This window comes from Fringilla coelebs (genome assembly GCF_963513975.1).
Source record: "Fringilla coelebs genome assembly, chromosome: 12".
NCBI classification, from domain to species: Eukaryota; Metazoa; Chordata; class Aves; order Passeriformes; family Fringillidae; genus Fringilla; species Fringilla coelebs.
Genome location: NC_140038.1, coordinates 18,673,493 through 18,694,098, shown reverse-complemented (window position 1 = coordinate 18,694,098; position 20,606 = coordinate 18,673,493). Strand labels below are relative to the sequence as shown.

The 20,606-nt window shown below is 41.6% G+C and overlaps 2 protein-coding genes across 4 annotated transcripts in view; one reads left to right on the top strand and one right to left on the bottom strand.

Moving 5' to 3' along the window:
* IGF1R (insulin like growth factor 1 receptor) overlaps positions 1–7,627 on the top strand; it is a 170,598-nt gene extending 162,971 nt beyond the window's left edge. Inside the window, exon 21 of one of the 2 annotated variants that reach the window (XM_084213350.1) lies at positions 99–7,627. In XM_084213350.1, the coding sequence (XP_084069476.1) occupies positions 99–465 (367 nt within the window). In that variant the 3' untranslated portion in view covers positions 466–7,627. The remainder of the gene's footprint in view (positions 1–98) is intronic. The other variant, XM_084213349.1, reaches the window with a different exon arrangement.
* PGPEP1L (pyroglutamyl-peptidase I like) lies at positions 867–20,057 on the bottom strand. 2 transcript variants are annotated; one of them, XM_084213351.1, is made up of 6 exons: positions 19,901–20,057; positions 17,239–17,291; positions 10,922–11,038; positions 10,231–10,460; positions 9,224–9,311; positions 867–7,850 (listed from the first exon to the last, which is right to left on the bottom strand). In XM_084213351.1, the coding sequence occupies exons 1-6, from the start codon at positions 19,932–19,934 to the stop codon at positions 7,665–7,667; spliced, it is 708 nt and encodes a 235-aa protein (XP_084069477.1). In that variant the 5' UTR covers positions 19,935–20,057; the 3' UTR covers positions 867–7,664. The 2 variants fall into 2 exon arrangements, with proteins under 2 accessions (XP_084069477.1, XP_084069478.1); XM_084213352.1 differs by having other exon boundaries at positions 7,747–9,311.
* Positions 20,058–20,606: the final 549 nt, after the last annotated feature.

Genomic DNA, 20,606 nt, shown 5'->3' with positions numbered 1-20,606 from the left:
TCCCTGGGGATGGAATGATTCTCTAAAATGCGTGGTCTGACCCAGTCGTGGCTCTAAAGCCCCTCAGTGAATGTGTGTCCCGTGTGTTCCCTGCCCAGGTTCGAGCTGATGCGCATGTGCTGGCAGTACAACCCGAAGATGAGACCCTCCTTCCTGGAAATCATCGGTAGCATCAAGGACGAGCTGGACCCAGCCTTCAAAGAGGTCTCCTTCTTCTACAGTGAGGAGAACAAGCCTCCGGACACAGAGGAGCTTGACCTGGAGACTGAGAACATGGAGAGCATTCCTTTAGACCCCTCCTCCACCCTGCAACCCACTGACAAGCACTCAGGACACAAGGCCGAGAACGGCCCCGGCGTGGTGGTGCTGCGGGCCAGCTTCGAGGAGCGGCAGCCGTACGCGCACATGAACGGGGGCCGCAAGAACGAGAGGGCCCTGCCGCTGCCCCAGTCCTCGGCCTGCTGATCCTCGCAGAAACAAAACACACACAAACACAGGCATTGGGGGAAGAAAGAAAGAAAATCACAATATATTCAAAAGCCTACTGTACCTCAGTGGATCTTCAGAACTGCCATAGCTGCACTTGGGAGAACCCTTTTTTCAGTAAACGAGTTACCGTCTTTTTCTTTTTTTTTCAATATGCAAGCAGATGTTTGTTTCAGTCAAGGACTCCAGTCATGGGGCACACAGTTGGCCTTTTAAAACTCTTAAATGTTAACACTTAATAGCAACAGAAAACTTGAGATCTGATGTCTCTCTCTCCTCTCTCCTCTCTCTTCTTTCTCTTTCTTTCTGTCTCTCTCTTTGCTTCATAATGGGAAACATATCTGCGTGCAAGTTCAACCGTACAGCACTTTTATCAGATCAAAGATATTGCAGGCCAGGTGGTTCCCGGTACCCCTGCAAGCACCTGCCTAACACTGTAGGTCTTTATAAAAAAAAACCACAAACAAAAAAACACAAACAAACAAAAAAAAACCACACACAAAAAAACCCTAAACTAAAAAAGACTGGATTTTTAATGTTGCTCTTTAATCTTTTTAGGAACATGTAAAAGAATAAAAAAGGGCCATCATTCGTGCAAGGCTGTTACCATTTTCAACGCTGCCAAATTTTGCCAAAAAAAATGAACTCTTTGTTTTTTCGTTTTCGTTTGTTTTTTTGCTTTCTTTTTTGTTTTTTTTTGTAGTCATGGAAGGAGCACAGTAACCAACTGCTCTGTTCAAAACAGATCCTGACCAATATGTTCTATTCAGTCATGCACTGGTATTTAAAAAAAAAATAACTTAAAAAAAGTCAAATTGTCTAGATCTTCTTTCAAAACTGGACAAAATGTGATTTTTATTTTTTTTTTCTTGTGATGGAGAAGATAAAAGGGATGGGGTAAAGAACAAGCCCTCCCTCCACCCCTGTCCCCATCCCAGTGAATTCTGGACAAAACTGGCAGTGGTGAGCTAAACAAACACGTGCATTTCGTACAAAAAAGTCAACCGCCCGCCAAAAATGAGTTATGAAAAAGCTGAAAATAAGCGGCCGAGATCTCCATCGTTGCAGCCTGCCTTCCTTCCCAGGCTTGCAAGGAAAAAACACCTAGAAACACAAATTGGAGAAGACAAAAAAAAGCAGTAACCGGATTCAAGTATATGATGCTTTGTTGACCTTTTCTCTTTATTATTAAGACTTCTCGAAGGGTCTTGCAGTTCTATGTTAGACCATGGATCATTTGCATACACATTGTCTTTTGTGTCACTTTTATAACTTTCTTACGGTTCAGATACTCATCTATATGTCTGTACAGAAAAAAGCTGCTATTTTTTTTGTTCTTTATCTTTGTGGATTTAATCTATGAAAACCTTCAGGTCTGCCCTCCTTCCCTTCCCTTCCACTTCAACAAATTTTCTTATGCTTTGTACTATAGTGTGTAACTTTTACTTCCTCCTTCCCAGTAACTGATACCTTTCATATGATTTGCCATGAACTGTTTAATGCCTTTTTATAAATACATTTCCTCCTTTTTTTTTTTAATTTTTTTTTTAAATTTTATTTTCCTTCCCATTAGTTGTTTTACAACATCTTGGCTGTGTGGGCTACAGGGCTTTGGAGGGGGACAAGGAGAAAGAAGGGACACCCCGCACAGGAACACTCTGGCAGTGCTGTGGTGTGGTGGTTTTAAGCCCCAGTTTTCCTTCCTTCCCACTAACCTCTGCCCAGACAGCACGCGAGTCTCTTACAGTGCAAGGCGTGATACAAACTCAGGTCAGAAACAAAAGGTTAACTATTTAGTACATCCTTGTTCAGTGTTTATATTCATTGTTGTACAAGGGTCCTACCCCTCCTGCCCTCCCTGCTTGTTCACATGTCCCCACACAGACACACACAAACACACACACACACATGTATTCTTTTTAAATTATTAGTTGGGTACAACAGCAGACACCAGGCTTTTGGGTCACTGATCCTTAAAAAGATTCTTTTAACCCTTCCACCCTGTGAACAAGAGCTGTGCCAGGTGCAGCTGGCGATGCCAGGCATTCCTAAGGTGGCCATCAATCACCTGGCTCCAGCCAAACCCAGCTCTTCACCTTCCTGATGGGGAAGCCCTCGTGGAGGGCCCCTGGGCTGCACTTCCCAGCCCCAGTGAATAAAACCACCCCCAACCAAAGGGGAGCCCCTGTGCCCTTTCCGTGGGGCCGGTGGGAAGCTCGGAGCTGGGGCCGGCGGCTTGGCTGGCACACAGTGAAGTGTTGGCAGCTATGGAAACCTGTACAAGTCCAAGCTTGTGGTTTAAATCACAGACCAAACCTCAGAACAAAAGAAGACGAGTGAGCTTGTTTGTTCAGTTGCAGAAGCCTTGGTGAGAGGGGAAGGAGGGGCCGTCAGGAGTCGACACCCAAGGAGTCACAGCAGTTGCTCATCTTACCTTAGTTCCAGTCTAGGCCTTTGTTTAGCACTGATCCAACCAAACGATGGCAGGAAGAGGTGGTTCTGGGATGGAAATGTTCAAATCTTTTGAGTAAGAACAATGAGAAAAATTATACTGATTGCTAGTTTTGACTGGAGATTTTTAAAAGTTTGTAGTGCTTTTTGCTTGTGTAGTTTAGGTCCCATTATCTTCTCTCGCCTCTGTCCCATAGTTATTTTTCCCTTTTGAAAATGAAAAAGACAAAAAAGTTAATTAAGAAGGTATTCTATGTAGGATTTTTTATTTATTTTTGTGATATCAGTTTAAATCACTGTAGAGATGCCCCATAATGAATTTAAATACTGAGATAAGGGTTTTAGAGTATGACAGGGGGACAGTTTTTGATTTTTTTTTTCAAACATTTATCTACCTCACTCTTATTTTTTTATATGTGTGTATATAAAAAAAATACATCTCACATTTCTCAGCAGCCAATAAATGCCATTGATACTGGTAACCTCTCACTCCATATACCACATGCTCTAGGTTCTGGAGGGGAACAGTCACTGCCTGTCACAGAGGGTCACCTCAGAATATTTGCCTCGATTCCAAGGGGTTTCTCCGATTTCTTAAAATTTGTTGTTGTGGGGAGAAATCCAAGAGTTGTGTGATGTAGGGTGACCATTCTTTAAGGAAACACAGAGGCTTTTTAATGTGCTGTCACAGCAGCCCTTGGGTCAGCAGCAAAATGCTCCGGGTTTGGATGAGTGGAAATGCAGCTGACCTGATATGGGAGCTTCAAATTGTGAGTATTTCCTGAAATCTGTTACAGAAATCAAATGTTTACAATGTTTGAAGGTCCAGAAGAAATACTAAAGGGAATGTTCTTTCTGTCTGTCCTGTAGAATGGACTAAGTCATTCCTGCCAGTTCTTGCTCAGATGTCACAAGCATCAAAAAGATACTTGGCTGAATCAGAACCCCGGAATAAATTGGCTCATATGGGATGGCATTGCTTTCTTGACCAAAACCTGTCACTGGCTGCTACATCAAATTTACAGCTTTGGTCTTTGCTGCTTCTGTTTGATGAGAGCACTGATTTTTTTATTTTTAATTTGTTTTTTTATTTTTCAAAACTAACATTGAATTGATTTCTTTTAATGTGCCAGTAAAAGTCAGTTCCCTTTTCTTCCCCTGTTTATATTCATTGTAACTGTGGATTCTGATGGACCAGCCATCAAATTTTAACTGCCCTCTGACAGCGTGTAACTGGTTTACAAGCACACAGGACTAACATGAGCTTGCCATCAGCTTGCTGTATAATGTTTCCTTTTTTCCAGCTCTGGCAGCTGTTCATGCAGGTGTTGGTTGTGGTATCTGAGTAATGTGGTGCTTGGCTACTTGGAGTTGTACCCAACCTCTTGGATACACAGTGCTGTGGTTAACTACTACAGTTTGTCTTTGGAGGGAGCATTTCTCCCTAGTCCTGAGAAACCAGCAAAATTGGAAGTTTTTTCAATATATTCGTTTCATTTTTCATGTTTGATGTTCAAGTGACCTTTGGGTGCAGTGGCTGTTCCCCTCCCTTGCACATATTGATTACCACAACTGGAGATCCTCAGATCTTTCAGCTGGCTAGGAGGGTTTTGTTAAAACTGTTCGAGTTTCTGGTTTGTAGAATTGTACGTAGGTGGTTTTACAATGCATTAGGAAGAAACACTAATGACGTAGCATCACAAGAAGCATTTCAAAAAGCACTTCAGTAGAAGACAGCCACGAGGCCTCGTGTCCGTGTGTGATGGCAGTCAGCTCTCCTGGACCAAACCACCTTCATGATACCATTGCATTCTGTGTTTGCAATTCAAGCTTAATTCCTTTTTTGTTCTGTTTGTTTCCATAGCTTTTTTTGTTGTGTTTTGTGCATTTTGAATAGCTTTATTCACATGGGTTTTTCATGCAGACTTCCCTTGGACAGTAAATCGAGTTGTTTGTGCATGTGAACAACTGAGAATTAATGTTGGCTTGATAGAGTCATAATATGGTTTGTAATGTTGTTCTTCCCTGAGACCACTGGCTTGTCTGGTATGGAAAATTTATTTAGAACTTCAGCTATGTTTGAATAAAGTTAAAGTAATCCAGTTTGTTTATAAATTAAACACAAAAGCCCACCCAGCCCTGAAAACCAGCATCTGAGGAATGGCACCAGGATGTTCCGATGCGCTGGGATAAGGAGCTGGCGTCGCCGAGGGGAGCAGGGACTGCAGGGCTCGGCTCTGGGTCCCTCCTGAGTGGCACTGCAGGGTGGCACTGCAGAGTGCCCTGGCAGAGGACATGGTTTGCTGGCAGGGAACACGACTGCTGTGCAGACACAGCCGTGGCACTAAACCAGGTGCTCCTTGGAGGGACGATAAACCAGAGGCAGCAGCCGAGCACGGTGCAAGGTGTGGAGCCGCCCTGTGTGATGCCCCTGCTCCTCCCAGCTGGTGCCAGGTGCTGTGTGGTTCCAGGTGCACTGATGTTCCTCTTGGTCTCTTAAAACAGAGGAAAGAAAGCCCAGTTTGCCCAGGACGACAGGTGACCAGAGGGGGCTGCTGTCAGGCCCTCTGGGAACTGCTGAGGGGTGTTGGGTTCAATCCAAGTGTAAGTGAACAACACTCCTATTGTTGGTGTAACTCCATACATATATATCTATATATACATATATATATCTGCATATGTATATCTATAATATAGATATATATATATTTAAACCCTTTTCATTCCATTAGTACAAGTAACACTTGTTTCCTGTTATTCTTATTTTGTTTGTCAACCGTGTATTCAATCACTGGGCTGAACAACAGTGGAGGAAGGTGCAAGGGATCCACTCCCTACTAACCAGTGATAAAGCCAGATATTGCAACTTAACCCATGAGTAGATGTACAGACAAGAATTGAAGAATGATGTGTAGAAACAACACAAGTGGCCAGGGGTGCTGAAGATACAGAACTCAAGTAGACAGGAGGGCTTCGAAGGACACCTCAGTTCAGAACTGGTTGCTCAGAGGTGCTGAACAGCCTCTGACACGGAGCAGCTGGGTCAGTCAGCACGGAGGAGTTTGTGGGGAGACACCTGACAACAAAGGATGCAGCAGTGGGGATTTGCAGAGACACGGGGCTTGGCAGAAGTTTGGAGGGAGTATCCTGAGCTTAATCGGTGGGACAGCAGCAGCACTCAGGTGTCCCAGTTGTGATTGTTGGTACTTGTAAATGAGCCTCTGGACTTTGCAGCTGGAAGAGTAAATTCCTTACCAGGTGTGTGGCAGTGGTTGGTCACCGGCCTGTACGGATCGGTCTCGCCTGCAGTCGGCCTGTTCTGCAGGTACCTTAGGCCTTCACTAGTTTGTGTGTGTGCATATGCGTGTGTGCTCATATATATTTTTTTGGGTATGCGTTCTGTTGATTAGTAACCATTAATTAGCATTTTCAATAGGGCTTTAAGTCCAGTAGATTACGGGTAGTCAGTTGACGAAGATCTGGTTTACAAGAACTAACTAAATGTTTCATTGCGTTTTGTAAGTACATAGAATAATTTTATAAAATGTTTGTAGTTTATAAATGCCTAAAATATAATTTAAGGACACTTTTCTGTGTCCGTGTGTGGGTGTGTCTGTCTGTGATCAGTTTTTCCATGGTACCAGTTACTAGTTAGCTTTACAATATGCCAAAAAGGAATCGCTGACTTGTCCAATTCATGGCTTGTCCCTCTCCTCTGTCCCGCCCAAGCTTTGTGACCCAGTATACAGCGAGTGAGTAAAGGAGGTGGGAAAATGTTCTGTATCTTCAGTATCCTGGTCTTCCACAGCCCTCTGATTGGGGTGGGATCCTCTTACCTGGTCATTTCACTTTGCTATCTAGGGCAGTTACCTTCATGGATGACAGAACCTCACTGGTCAGGGAAGCAGAGCGGGGTTTGCTGCTCCCCGGGCTCCCGGGGCCGCTCGGCACCTGCGCCGCGGGGGCCTCGTGCTCTCAAGGATGTCACTGCATAAGGGAAAGAGGGAAGGTGGCTTTGGTAATTACTATTGAAGCGTTCTTTGCAAATTTCTTACCATTGCAAATTTCTTATCACTTTAAATGCTTGTGTGCAGCCTCTAAAGCTGATGAGCACCATTGGAAACTTTGTTGAAATGAGCAAGGGAGGGTCCCTATTTATTGTTATTTAAAAATCTTGAAGATCCAACCTCTCTGCTGTGGACAGGGACACCTTTCTCTTCTTCTGTTTTCTGAACCAGTGAGGTTTGAGATGAAAGGATTGGCCAGAGTTTGTCTACCTCTGGGACAAAAAACTAGAAAGTGCTAAGGAATGGATGCAGTTGCAAATACATTTTCCAACTTTTCTTGTTTAAATTTTTTTAAGAGAAAATTAAACAATAACATGGCCAATTTATTACATAAAAAGACTTGCTGTGTATAAATTATTCCTAAAGAAATTCCTGTGTTTATATTAAAATGAATCAGTAGATAAAAAAAATTTCAAAATGTTTTTGTATATTCTGTTGTAAGAATTTATTCCTGTTATTGCGATATACTCGGGATTCTTTACATTATGAAAAGAAGAAACTTTGTCTATTTTGAATGGCTGAAGCTAAGGCTCCTTTAGTTTCTCTTACTCTGCTTTTTTCTAGTAGTTTCAGTACTACATGATTTAAGTTAAATAAAAGAATTCTGTATGCATTTGTTTGTTTCTGATTTTGTTGCTCCTTATGCAAACTGAGGACAGGTTAGAAAACTAAGAGCAAAGCTGCTCTGGTTTTCCTCTGCTCTTTCTGGCTGCATCTAATTGGGCCACTCTTAAGAGGAGTCAGTACTGCCATTGTTTGATTGAAATCAAAAGCATTTTCATCAAGAGACACTGAGCTTTTGGATCCTTCATGGCTGAGGTTGGAGCAGTTTGCACGAGGTGGTTCCTGTGAATAAGGTGAGCATTGTTAGTTATTTGTTTACCTGCAGAGCAATCCCCATGTGAGGCATTCAGCCAGCCAGCACCTGGTTTTCGGCTTTCTGTAACACTGGAAAGGACAGTGGCCAGAAAACCAGCATTGTCTTGGCATTTCCAGTTCCTCAGAGTCTTGGCATTGAGGGGTTGACTAAAACAAGGCTCAGTGGTAGCCTGCAGCCCCAGCAGCTGCCTGTGCTGGTGTGTTTGTCTCTTGTCCTTTTTACTGATGGTGCTTGAGGAACAAGCTTTTGTTTCCCTCAAAAAATCCCAGTGTCCAGATGAAGCTGCTGCTGTGCTGTTCCTGACTGATTTCATCTTGTCCTTGTGTCCTGGCAGCAGGATTTCAGAGGAAAGCATGGACATTCCCTGTGTGCTGAACAGCAGTGCTGTGACCCTCTGTGGTACCCAGCACTTCTGGAAGGAGCTGTTTGAGATGTGGAGGAGTCTGCTCCCCTGTTTTACAATTTGGGATCTCCTGTTCTGTAGGTAACCTCACGTGCCCTAACCCTCCCCACAGCACAGTGCTTCAGGATTGCCTCTCTTGGGACAGGTTAGCTGTTGGATTTGCCTTTGGGCTGTGCTCTGTGGAAGGACTGTGGGATTTCCCCTTGGGACAGGCACTGAGAATTTGGGGAAAGTGTGTGTTTTGGGTTGAAACTCAAGTTACCAACAGCATTATAGATCCTGCTCATTTCCAGTTTTCAGTATTCTCTGAAGTCACTCTGGGTCAGAGCCTGTTGCTGATGTGGAAAGCAGCATCCACAGCAGGTCAGTAAGAGAGAACTGTAAAACTTCCCATACCAGAATCCCCAAGTGTGTTTTGGTTTCTCTCATACCCTGATTTTTTTGGGCCTGAACTCTGGACTCAGACAGGGCTGAGGGAATCTCTGTTACATCCACCCCATGCTGAGTCCTTACAGGTGTGAGCATCCATCTGGGGTCAGCAAGTCTTTATTGATGCCTTTCTAACCAACAGGACCAGGATTAAGCATCTAAATGTTTTCAATCCAGTTTCACACTTTCTGAAATCTGAACAACTTTATTGTTAGCAATATGAACCACCAATCATTTGGTTTTTTTCCCCTCAAGCCTTTTATAAGAGATGCAAATGGTTGGTTGGGTTTTGCAAGGAAATTTCACTGAAAATAACGTGGGCTATAAAATCCTTTGTGTGTGGGTTTTAAAAAATCTTTAGATCTGCTTCATTTCAGAGGTAAGGAATTGCATTCTAAGAAATCCTCATTTTTTCCCTCTGTGATCCATCTCTCTTTGTTCCCCACACTGTTCTAACATTGCTAAGATAATGGTCTGTAATGCTTTTCCTAGAAATTCTGCTGTTACCGACTCAGATAATGGAGGGACGTGGATGAAAGCAGCTCTTCCGTTGCCATAATACAGAGAAGTGTAGTAGGTGTAATCACAGATGTACCTGCAATGTTAAGAACAAAACAAAACCAGGAACCTGAATTAAGGCTCAGTAAACCTTGATTAAATTTAAATATTCTAAGTAGCCAAACCAGATCTGGTTTATGAAATTATTAAGAACATATTTGCTTAGTGAATAAAGGAAATGCTGAAATAAACCAAGTTTGAGAAACAAATGTTGCTTATCTGATGGTTTGGTTTCTCAGACACCCACCCACAAAAAACTTTAAATAAAAAAAAATGTCAAGACAGGCATTCTTGTGGGGTGGGAAAGGTAACACACCCTGATGAAAATTACAACCATGTAACTCAGTTTTTGTCTAAGTCATAAAATCTCTGTCTGAAGAGATTTTTCTGATCATTCCACCTTTTAAAATTCAGATGCAAATCTTGAATTTAAGGGCCAATATTAGCTGATTTTTATTTAAAATAAAATTACTGGTTTGTTTTTCTTTTCAGGGAAGACTAGCATAGTAGAAAATTGCTTCAGTGCAACTGGAACACATAATGAGATCACAGGCCTGGTTCTAACAGTACCTGTAATTGCTGTTCTCCAGTGTATCTATTTACATTTTGTATCCCTCCCAGTTGAGAAAAATAGATTAAAATCTGTTACTAGTCTGTATTGCTTTCAGACTCTCTTAATAGCTGAGGTTTACTGGAGTTGCTCATCACAGGGTGTGCTATGTTGGAACATGTTTCTTTTGGAATTTACAAATCTATGGAAAAATATCTACTGGCTGTAACTTTTCATGAAGGCTGCTTTACATAAAATTTAAAATCATCCCAGTTTCATACTTGTGCCCCTCTGAAGACTTTGCTTCAGAGTGATTTTGGTTGGAGGAGAGTTAATGGCAAAGATTCTCCAGGGTTAGATGAGCAGATTGAGTTGTTTTTGTGAGCCCCTGATACACGACGTTTACCTTCCCGCGTCTCTGGAAAGGATGATATCAATCCCTTCCACTGAGATGTTTTTCCAGAGAGTCTTCATATTAATTGTAGATTCAATCTTTTCTGGGCCATCTAGCACGCAGCAGGCACCTTCTGGGTGAAAACCACAAGCATCCCTCTCCTGGTAGCCTTTGTTCTTCCCACACTGCTCCAGGATGATGAGTGCTGTGGTGGACGAAGCCAGCCCAACGTGAACTGTAAGCTGGTTTTTCCCACCAGAAAATAGGAAGTTAAAAATGAGACCTGCTTTTTAAAAACATGTGATGCAAAAGGTCCAAGCATTGTGTGAATTACTGGCTTCAAGGTGGGGAGTCTTGCTCATGTCTGAAGAAAACTTTGATAAGGTATTATAAATGAGAACCAAATTAAGCTGTAGTTTTTGGGTTTTTTTTGTTGTGTCTAGTCAGGACTGCAGAGCAGCAGTCCCTTTTTTGCAGTTTATGGTAGATGTTTTCCTTTCCTTTGTTCAGCATCAGTTATGCTGTTTAACTGGCACAGGGGTTAAACCAGCATGCTAATTAGTGTGTGCTCCGAATTTCAGCTTGATCACAGTTTCAATAGTCACTTTCCAGAGTTGTTTGATGTTTTGCAGTACTCTCTTGGAGATTTTTTTCATTATATTCAGGGGAGGGGAGGAGACTGTTTAACTTCATCATTACCCACCAGTGGCTGAAGAGTTGTCCATATCTTGCAGACTTGCTCCTTTGCTGTTTGGTAAACCACTGGCAGCTGCATGATCCGGAGATCAATGTTTTCACCAAGGCCTCTCTTGGACAGCTCCTGTGTTCACAAAAAAGCCACCAACGACTTGAAGGAGCATTGGATTTCTGACTGATAAAGAAACTGGGCTGATTGAACTGAGGAAACACCTGAAAGAGCTGTATCTTAGCCCATGGTTCCTGAGCATTGGTCTGCAATGGGATTTGTTTTGTGGTTGTTGCTCCCTCTCTTTTAACTGGAAGAGATTAATGTGTGCTAAACAGTTTCCTAATGTCATGTCTATCTGTGTGGAGCCATTATTGTGTTTTCCAAGGAGATGCTCAGTCTCCAGTGGGTGGGAGGGGTTATTACTTTGGGACTGGTCCCTGGGGAACCATGAGGCAGCAGTCTCTCAGAAAAGCTCCACCCTTGAAAGCATCTAAATAGGCTTTGCTGTAGGTAAGAGCTGTTTCTCTGAAAGATCTGGTAGAAAAAGTGCACTGCCAAGAGACAAAACCAAGGAGAATTCACCTTAAGCATGACTTTTTCACTCCAGGGGACTGAGATCTGCTGGCTTGACCAGGTTCAGGTAAGCTGTGCTGAAGGTCACTGTCAACATGAGGAAGTCACATTTAGAATGAGTTTAATTTATTTTTTGGTCTAGAATGTTTCTCTAATAAAAGGAAATGTCACTGAGATGTTACTTCTCTGTCAATTATGTACAGTTCAGTTTCCACACAGGACCAATTTTCCCAAAATAAAAATTATGCCCGGAATTGAGGTGAATGGAACAAGGGCACCCTTCAAAGCAGCAGGTTGGCCAGGTGGTTGGAAGATGGTCTGGAGAACAAATGTCACATGGAAGTGACTTGAAATGATTTTGTCAGTGGAACAGGGCTAACAAACCACGCCTAGGCCTCAGCAGAAGGTAAGCAGCTGCAGTGGCAGGGTGCAGAAGGAATTAGTCTGAGGTGGGAAGCTTTGTCGCAGAAAATGGAATGGTAGTTGAAATTCCCTTTTCCATTTGAGTAAGCCACTACCAAAGGATGGTACAGGTTAAGTTTTAAAGGGGGTACAGGCAAAAGTGGAGGTGTCTGATTAGCCCAGGAGACCTGTAACTATTCAGTGTCATCATCATCTCAGGTTTTTGTTTCTCACTCAGGATACCCATGTGGAAGAGGCCCACAGTTCTGGGAAATCTGCCCTTCAACACTCGCTTCCTATATAAACTGTTCCAATTTTCTTGTCAGCGGAAGCATTGATTAGCTGTGCTCAATAAACTATTTGACACAAGCAAGGAAACAATGCCTGCAGGGAAGTAAACACTGGAGAACAGTGCCAGCCTTTTTTCCTGTGGGCGCTGACAGTCTTTGAGAGCCCATTGCATCATCTCGCTGAAGAATGCTGTACTGTGCCTGAGCCTCCACACAAGAAAGCCCCAGCTGGTTCACAATTAGCATTTTCTTTTCCAAAGCATTTTTAATTTTTACATTTAATGAGAGTCTTTCTTTAAAACTATAAGGCTAAGAGGACTCAACTACCCCCAACTTTGGTGCAGAACATGGAGACCCAAAGGCAGCTGAAATGCTGTTCTGCTCTCATGCTCTCTGGGTCGAGACATTCTGTTGTCACCAGTTGTCATGGCAGAAACACAGAGAAAAACTTCTGTGCAGGACCAAACTGAAGCTGGCCAATAGCAAATGGCTGAGAATTTGTGTCAAAGGAAGATGGTTCTCTATGTCCTAAGCAATTTCAGCATGTTGTCAATAATGTGTATTACTGTGTTGTCTAACAACCCCAGCCATGGGCTTACACCCTGTTAGACCAGATGTGTAAACATGGAGCAAAAAATAAAGGGCTGTTCCTTGTCTCAGCCTTAACCAGAACCAATTTTGCATTTAAGGTGAGAGACTGAAGATGGTTAGAGGAGGATAACTGCACCTGGAAAGCAGAGCTCACACTGGTGAGTGAATTCAGTAAACAAGTGCCTGTCTTTTGTAGTTGAAACAGGAAAGGAAATTTCAAAGGAGGAGAAGAGTTTTGGACAATTGTTTTGTGGGAAAAGTGGTTCGAAAGAAAACCGGAAGATTCTTTCTTGGGAAGTTCTTCTGGAAGGGAGAAGAAATCCAGCATTTTCAACTGCTGACCTTGAGCTGTTGTGAGTTGTGGTCATAGTCCTGATCCGCTGGTGTTCAGATCTAAAGAGAAGTGATTTGCACAGCACTGTGCTCAGGCTGGTGCTGGAAACTGTGTTGGAAATAGCTTGAACTTCTAGAAAACTCTGGAAAACATCACTGATTTTGCCTGAGTTCTCACTGATTTGGGTTGCTGGCAAGGTGGTTGTGTGTGTTAATATTGTGAACTGCTCGTGCTGGTGCAGAAAGGAAACCAGAAGGTTTCAGTTGGCCCAGCCAGACTGCAAGTACATTGCAAACAAAGGTGTTTTATGTGGCTAGTTAGCGTGGTTTTGTTTATGTGTTTGGTTTGGGGTTTTGGTTGTTTTAAGCTGGGGTTTATTTTCTAATCCTGTAGATAACCTTCTTAAAACTCCAGGGATGTAAGAAAGTTCTAACACAGAAATGAAGGCACTAAATAGCAATGTCTTAGTTTCACAGATGATGAAACTAAAGCAGAAGGGGAGAGAGACAGATTAAATGACAGATTTCCAAAGACCACATGGTCAGTGGCAGGATGAAAAATTTTGCTGGGAGATCTGATCCTCATCTCCTGATAGCAGACATAGTTCCCAGAAGCAGTTGGAAATGTGACCTGTTCTTTGCACTAACAGTTTAATTGCTATGAATGTTGTCACTCAACTTACATTTGTGCCCTATTAACTGGGGACTCTGACCTTGATGGTGGAGTGCCCTGATGGGTCATTTTGCTGCCAAGCTGCAGACAGGACTTTCTGCAGGAGGAGACACAGCAACAGGGTTGGATCAAGGGTTATATAGGTGGGACCATTAATCTGCAGCATGGAATGAATAAATCAGGAGATCTGGGATTCTGAAGGTCCCATGTGGTGCTGCAGCACTAACACATTGTGGTAACTCTTTGATTTGTCAACAAATGCAGAGTAAATACCTAGTAGTGTTTTTCTTTAGTGAGAATGTCCTGCACTTCCAGAGTTAAAAGTGTTGCTGGCAGAGCTTTCGTGCATATTTTAGGAGGGTATTTCAGGTGAATGAAGTTATGAGAACCATGACAAACTTAGTGAGACAGGTTTCTAAAAGATAAGCTGTCTTTCTAGTGCTAGACACCCATGCTGGGCCAGGCAATGGTGTCTGTAAGAGCTCTGAAGCTTTTCTCCATGACCTTGAATTGACAGGTTTGTCTGTGCTTTTGGGTCCATTTGATCCCCTTTTCCCTGACCACTCGAGGGGAACCTGCTGAGGAACAAAAGCTCCATGGATGAAGAATGCAATGCTGATGAACGTCATGTGTGAGAGTCTCTGTCGTGAGAACTTAGGTCCATGCAAAAACAATAGGGTATTCCTCACCTTCTTGGAAAATTATTTTCATATTCCTAAAGAGGAAATTCAGGACAAATACTCTTTTTAAATCAGTAGATATAGAGATTTGTAGTTTTACTCACATTTATCATTGTATTCCTCAGGACTTCAAGGGAAATTTGCTTATTCACCAAAAAGGCAGTGGTAGTACATAGTTAATTTGTAAGAGAAATAATATTTTTCTACGTGCACAATGAGGACATAGAAGGGATGTAGCTATTGGAATGGGCTGTGCTCATTGGATCAATCTCTGATCCTCCCTACAGCAAGAAGAGAGGTTCAGGGGCACATCTGATCCCATCAGCAGCATCTTGTGGAGAAGCTTAAGGAAACAGTTTGTGAGTAAGATCAAGTATTGCTTACAGAAGGGCAGCCATGGTTCTTTGGCCAATGATCCATTTCAAGAGCATGGAGAATGAGGCTATGCTTTGGAATTGGGACACTGAAACTGTTAACTGTATTTTTACAGGATTTCAGATGCTTTTGGTATGAGGACCCTTCTGGGATGTGACCTTCTAAGACTGTGTGTATCAGTATTACATCATCACTGAGGGTGCTATCCAGGCTTTTGATAAGCACCTACTTCATTTTGGGGTAATAATTAGGATAGTTCTGGGTAATGCTACAAAGGCATTAAGCCTGACCAGTCATATTTAGTAGGTCTGTTCTGGCTGCTCAGCACGTTGCTGAGGATGAATCGGAGTGCGCACTTGCATGGTTCACAGCAAAGAGACTTGGCAGGAGGGTTTTATGTCACTCCTGGTTGATCAATGCAGGTACCCCAAGCCAAGACAGGATTACTTCCAGATGTAAATACTAAATTTTGCTATCTTTAATATATGTGCATAAGCTTCCTGAAGATCATAGGGCTACTCCCATGAATGAGGCCAATGGAACAATACTACGAGATTGCTATTTAGTGTGGAGAAGCCTATCGAAATTCAAAGTGCTTCCAGATTTGCAGCAAATTTCTCTGAATTGCCTGAATTAACCACCTTTGCCAGGGAGTAGGAAACCAAAGCAGCATCCCCAGTCTGAATACAAATTAATTCCACATAGAGGCTGCCACATCAGAGGGAAATGGATTTGTTCTCCTCCATGCACAAGGACTGACATCTGTTTTGCTGGGAATGCTGTGGCCCTTGTTATGTAACTCCCTGGCATGGCCAGCTCATGGCATTGTTACAGAAAACTCATCCCATCGGTGCATCCTCGCTCGAGGCTGTTTTGCTTGCAGATAAAGAATATTCTCTATTTTCAGCCAGAAGAGGATGATCTTGCACCCAAAATTAGAACCAGGAGGAATCAGGAAATAATGAGCAAGAACACTGTCAACTGACAAATATTTGTGGTTTAGGGCATATGTCAAGTTGGAGTTAAGATAATTTATGGGTCTCCTGTCATGACTGGGGTGTGGAAAGGTATCACAGAAGAATTTTTGTTTCTTGTTAGCCTACAGGGATAACACCCCTCCTGACTTGGAAGGGGCAATAGATTTATTCTACCAAACAACAAGCTGCCCTCAGCATTCCTGGCCCAAGAAAGCTAGAATAGAAAAGAAGTATGTTTTGGTGGAATTACTATAGCTTTGGTCTTTGGGAAAACATACTGGCTCTTTTTTTTCAATCATCTTGGCTTGAGTGCACTTCATTTTCAAAACAGGTATTCAGTAGCTGTCACCAAAATTTTTACTATGGTTATAGTCCCATAGAGCCATCTCCTTTCTGTCACTACTAATACTTTCCTATAGCTGACTTTCTCATTTCAGTGTCCAAAAGCATTAAAAAATGTATGGACTTGTTTCAGTCTTCATAACAGAACACAGCCCCCTTGGTTTGTTTTATATGTCCTACTTTACATTTTACCAATATTATCTGTCATTTCTTGTATACTTTGGACCAATGCTCCAATTTAATTTTACTACTTTGACTGTTCCCCCACTGGTTTCAGATTTCATTGTGTAACCTCCTTTCTACCTTGGGATTGCTAAAAACTTATGTGGAAGATCCTCTCACAATAAGTCTGTTCATAGGTACCTTATGAGAGTAACTGAACTCCAGGAAAGGCTGCTGTCTGTGACAGGGAGAATGAATCAGTTGATGCTGAAAGCCAGGTATCCAAACCATGCTTTTGTATCCCCCAGCTAAATTTGTTCTACTGCACAGATTTAGGAAACAAGCAGGAATTTTCAAGACTGCATCTGAGACTTGTTACTACCAGTCAATGTGTATGGAGGAAAAAACCCCTCTGAATGACCTTGTTTTCAATCTAACTGTAGAATTCACTGTCATTTGAAAGTGGAAGCCAAAGCTGAAATGTGAACTCACAATCAGAGCTGGCACAGTTTAGGTTCTGTGTTCCTGAATCAGGCAGTGAGAACTCAATAGGCTACACTTGTGTGAGAAGCAAATCACCTCACACAGACAGGATAAAATGAACTGTGGTAGGAGAGATGATGGTTTACTGCAGACAGACATAACCTGTGGCACATGCAATAGCTGTAGAGAAGGCACCATGACTACAAATAAATTTTTTAAATAAAGAATAATATTTTAAAGTGCTTAAATGGCACCAAAAAGAATGCAAGTAAAATAATATATGTCACTGCATTATCCTCTTTGTTCCATGTTGGGTGTCTGCTCCATGAGGCACAATTCTGTTTAATGAATCATGAAAAGGGAATGGAAAGCCTAAAACCAAACCAGTTTGTGTTGGGATGTCTAAAAAATAAAATGCCTCCCTCCTTTTTTTTTTTTTTTTCATGCCTACCTTCACTGCTTCCCAGCTAGAATTAACCAGGTATTGTCTGAAGGGACCAAAACCTGAAAAGAAAGAAAGGTGGTTTTAACCTGTGCTTACTCTACGATTGAAGATTAGGTGCTGATGTGTGCACACACATATTTGATCTTTATCTTCCTATTTTTGGTTATGGAGGTAGAGTTTTTTAGATGGGATTTAGCTTTAGTAACACTTAAGGGAATAGTATTTTCAATTTGTATATTCACTGATAAAAGAACTAATCCTGCAATCATCATTCGTGTCAAGCCTTTCTTATGAGAGAGCCTTAACTGGAGCTGGATGAATGTACCTCCAATAGGACAGATCATGTAAATGATGATTTTGGGGAAGGGTCATCAGCCATAGAAATACCACAACTAAAAGTTATGGTATTAAATACTCCCAGGTCACAGTTAATATATCATTCTTATTGTTAAAACTCATGAAGATGAAGACATGCATATTTAATGAAAATGTTTGAAAGAGTAAAATTTATTTAATCTGTGATTTATTTTAATAGCAAGTAATGAAAATTTACAATTTTCTATCTGGGAAAATGTGCTTTTTTTGTGATGCTGGGAAAAATGTCTTCACTTTTTCCCCCAGGAAAAGAGAGGAGAAAAGGGGAAAGAAAACTTTGACTCCAAAGTATTACATTCAATGTTATGCATCTTTTTTTCTGAAAGGATTTTTTTTTAATAAAAAGGGAAAAGACCGAATTTTGAGCAGATGGGCATTTTGTCATTAAAAAGTTTGAAGGAAAACTCCCACTATCTTTATTAATCTCAGCTAATGTTCTCAATCCAGAGTGTTGCTAAGTCCTAGATATTGGGTGTCAGGAAAATGAGTTTGTGAAATAGTTTTAATGCTATAACTCCTAAATATTTAAAATCCTTAAATGGACAAGTAAATACTTGACAGCAGATGATTGCCATTTTGCACAGTGAAAGCTACTTGTATGTAGAGACAATTAAGCCTAAATGCAGGCTTGTGACAGCTTAATTAGTGCTAGGCGTTAAGCATTTCTTAATTTGTTAATATTTATTTCATAACTGCTCCATCTTTTCTCTTTAATGTTATGAAAAGCTTATATTTTTGACAATATTTTCTCCAGGTTTGAATTTCTCCTGTGGTGAGGGAACAAAGAAAATGTTCCTCATTTCACATTTCCAGGAAACATAAAACCCCATTATTCCCACTCTGCGAGCAAAATTCGGGCGGCACCTGCTCCATTTTGGAGCTGTAGTTGTAGAAGTTTCTGCACCTGTGTGTGCAGAACTGCAGAATTATAATAAAGTTATTAAGTAGCTTACAATGAAACACTTGTGTCAGTGGTGGCCCTTAGAAACTACTCCTTAAGATAAAATTGCTATGAAAAATAACTAAATGTATGAGAGTTTTACTGCAATACCTACAGAAATGCAGAGAGGTAACTGAGTGAATGTTACTGGGCTCCATATAATAAACTGGGCTCCCTGCCAGCAGGTTAATATTCTGAGCAGGTGAAAATGTGACAGAGACATGCTGTGATAATCTCTGCAGTAGATTAAAGATGCACGTGTGTCTTAACTAGTCTAAAGCTTTTTGACCAAGGAGATTTCTGGACATAAATGGTGATCTAAAGGGAGGAAAAAACTAACAGGGTGCTAAGAAGTGTTCCCAACAAGGGTATGTGCCATAAATATCATAGGAGAGAACCAGACTGTCAGCCTTTTAAGAGGTTAGCAAATACCTCTTGCCCTCTCCTGCACTCCCATCCAGCTCATCTGCAGTTACGGCTGGAGCAAGCCAGACTAGTTCTGCCCATCTTGCAGCTATTAAACAAAAAAAAAAAAAAAAAAAAGAAAAGTGTTTAATTGAAAACAGCAAGATGCAAATCTCTTTGATGTAGCTTCACCCTCGTTCCTATATCCTCAGATGACCTGCAGTGGAAAATTATCCAGCAACTCACATGTCAAGATATGTGTAATGATTGCCCTTAGATGAGCCAGTGGCAACAAGAGGAACAGCGAGCAGCAGCATTCCTTAGGAGCTTTAACCTTTTAAAGCTCAGCACTCTCTGAGCTGCTGGTTCTGTCTCTGTGATGCTGCACTAGTTGGAGCCAACAAGAGAAACTCCAAATTTGGTTCCTTGTACTGCATGTTCAGGCATGTTCCTTTGGTATATTTAAATGGGATGGTTTAGTTTAGCAGTGATGAGGCAGCATCTCCTGTTTAACACTCCCTTACCTTGCCATGAAACTGAGCCCCTGAAAGTTGCCATGTGCTGCTCTAATTCTGGACACTGACTGTATGACATTGTGATGCAACCTGGTTTTCTTGCTTCAGAGCTTCTTTTGGGTAAGCTTTATCTAATAGTAGCCTGCACTGCCTTGAGCTATGTGGTTTGGATCAGAGAGAATGTCAACAAAGATTAAAACATGGAGAGAATGAACAACAAACCAAACTGGATGGCAATAAAGAGGGCAGACTGCAGTCTGTTTCCTCTGACATGTATTTGGTTTTTCTTAGGAAGGCACAGCAAGTTATTTTCCATTTGGAAATGTTAGTATGACCATTTGCTACTCTTTTTCCCTCCAGGAAACTGTTTATGACAAAGATCGAGCATGCGTGCATACCATCTCTGGCTCAAAGAATGAAATAAAAATCTTACCAGTCACCACCACAGTGCTGGAATTTGAATCCATGATATCTGTGCTCCAGAAGGTGGAATTTTCTTGTCTTTCAGTTCCAAACAGTATTATAATTCAGGTATCTGTGGCAAACTTCATTTGGGGCACCTTTTTTCTTCCAACTGTGATGAGTCTGGCTTCACATGACAGGGATGATTTGTGACTCATGTAACTTTTAAAGCAAAAATGATTACGTCTCTATTAAAGATAGAAGTCTGACTGGCTGACTGGGACTGCCCCAAACTCTTTCCTCTCCCAGGCATGGAGTATTTAGGAAGAAGAGGAAAAGCTTAAGAAATTTCCTGCAAAATATCCAGCAATATTTTTCATCACTTGTTTATGTGCAAGTAAACAGGAAATTAATTGAATCAGTTTGATTATATCTCTGTGGGTATTCTGTTTTTAGCAGTTGTAACTCACTTTAATGGTGAGGAAAGACAAGTACAAAAGTTTATCTGTCCATTTCCACTGTTCTTGAACTTCTCCTTACTAACTTAAGCTCTGGGGTAACTTTGCTGTTCCTCTTCACAGCATTTATCTGATTTACTACTCTTGATCTTTATCTCAGGCTTGTTATGAAAGAGTCCAAGCACTGTACACTTTTCAAACCAAACACCAACAGGAAAATGTGCGTATTTGCTAACCCAAAACATTTACTCGGTAATACCCTTTAACAGGCAACATGTT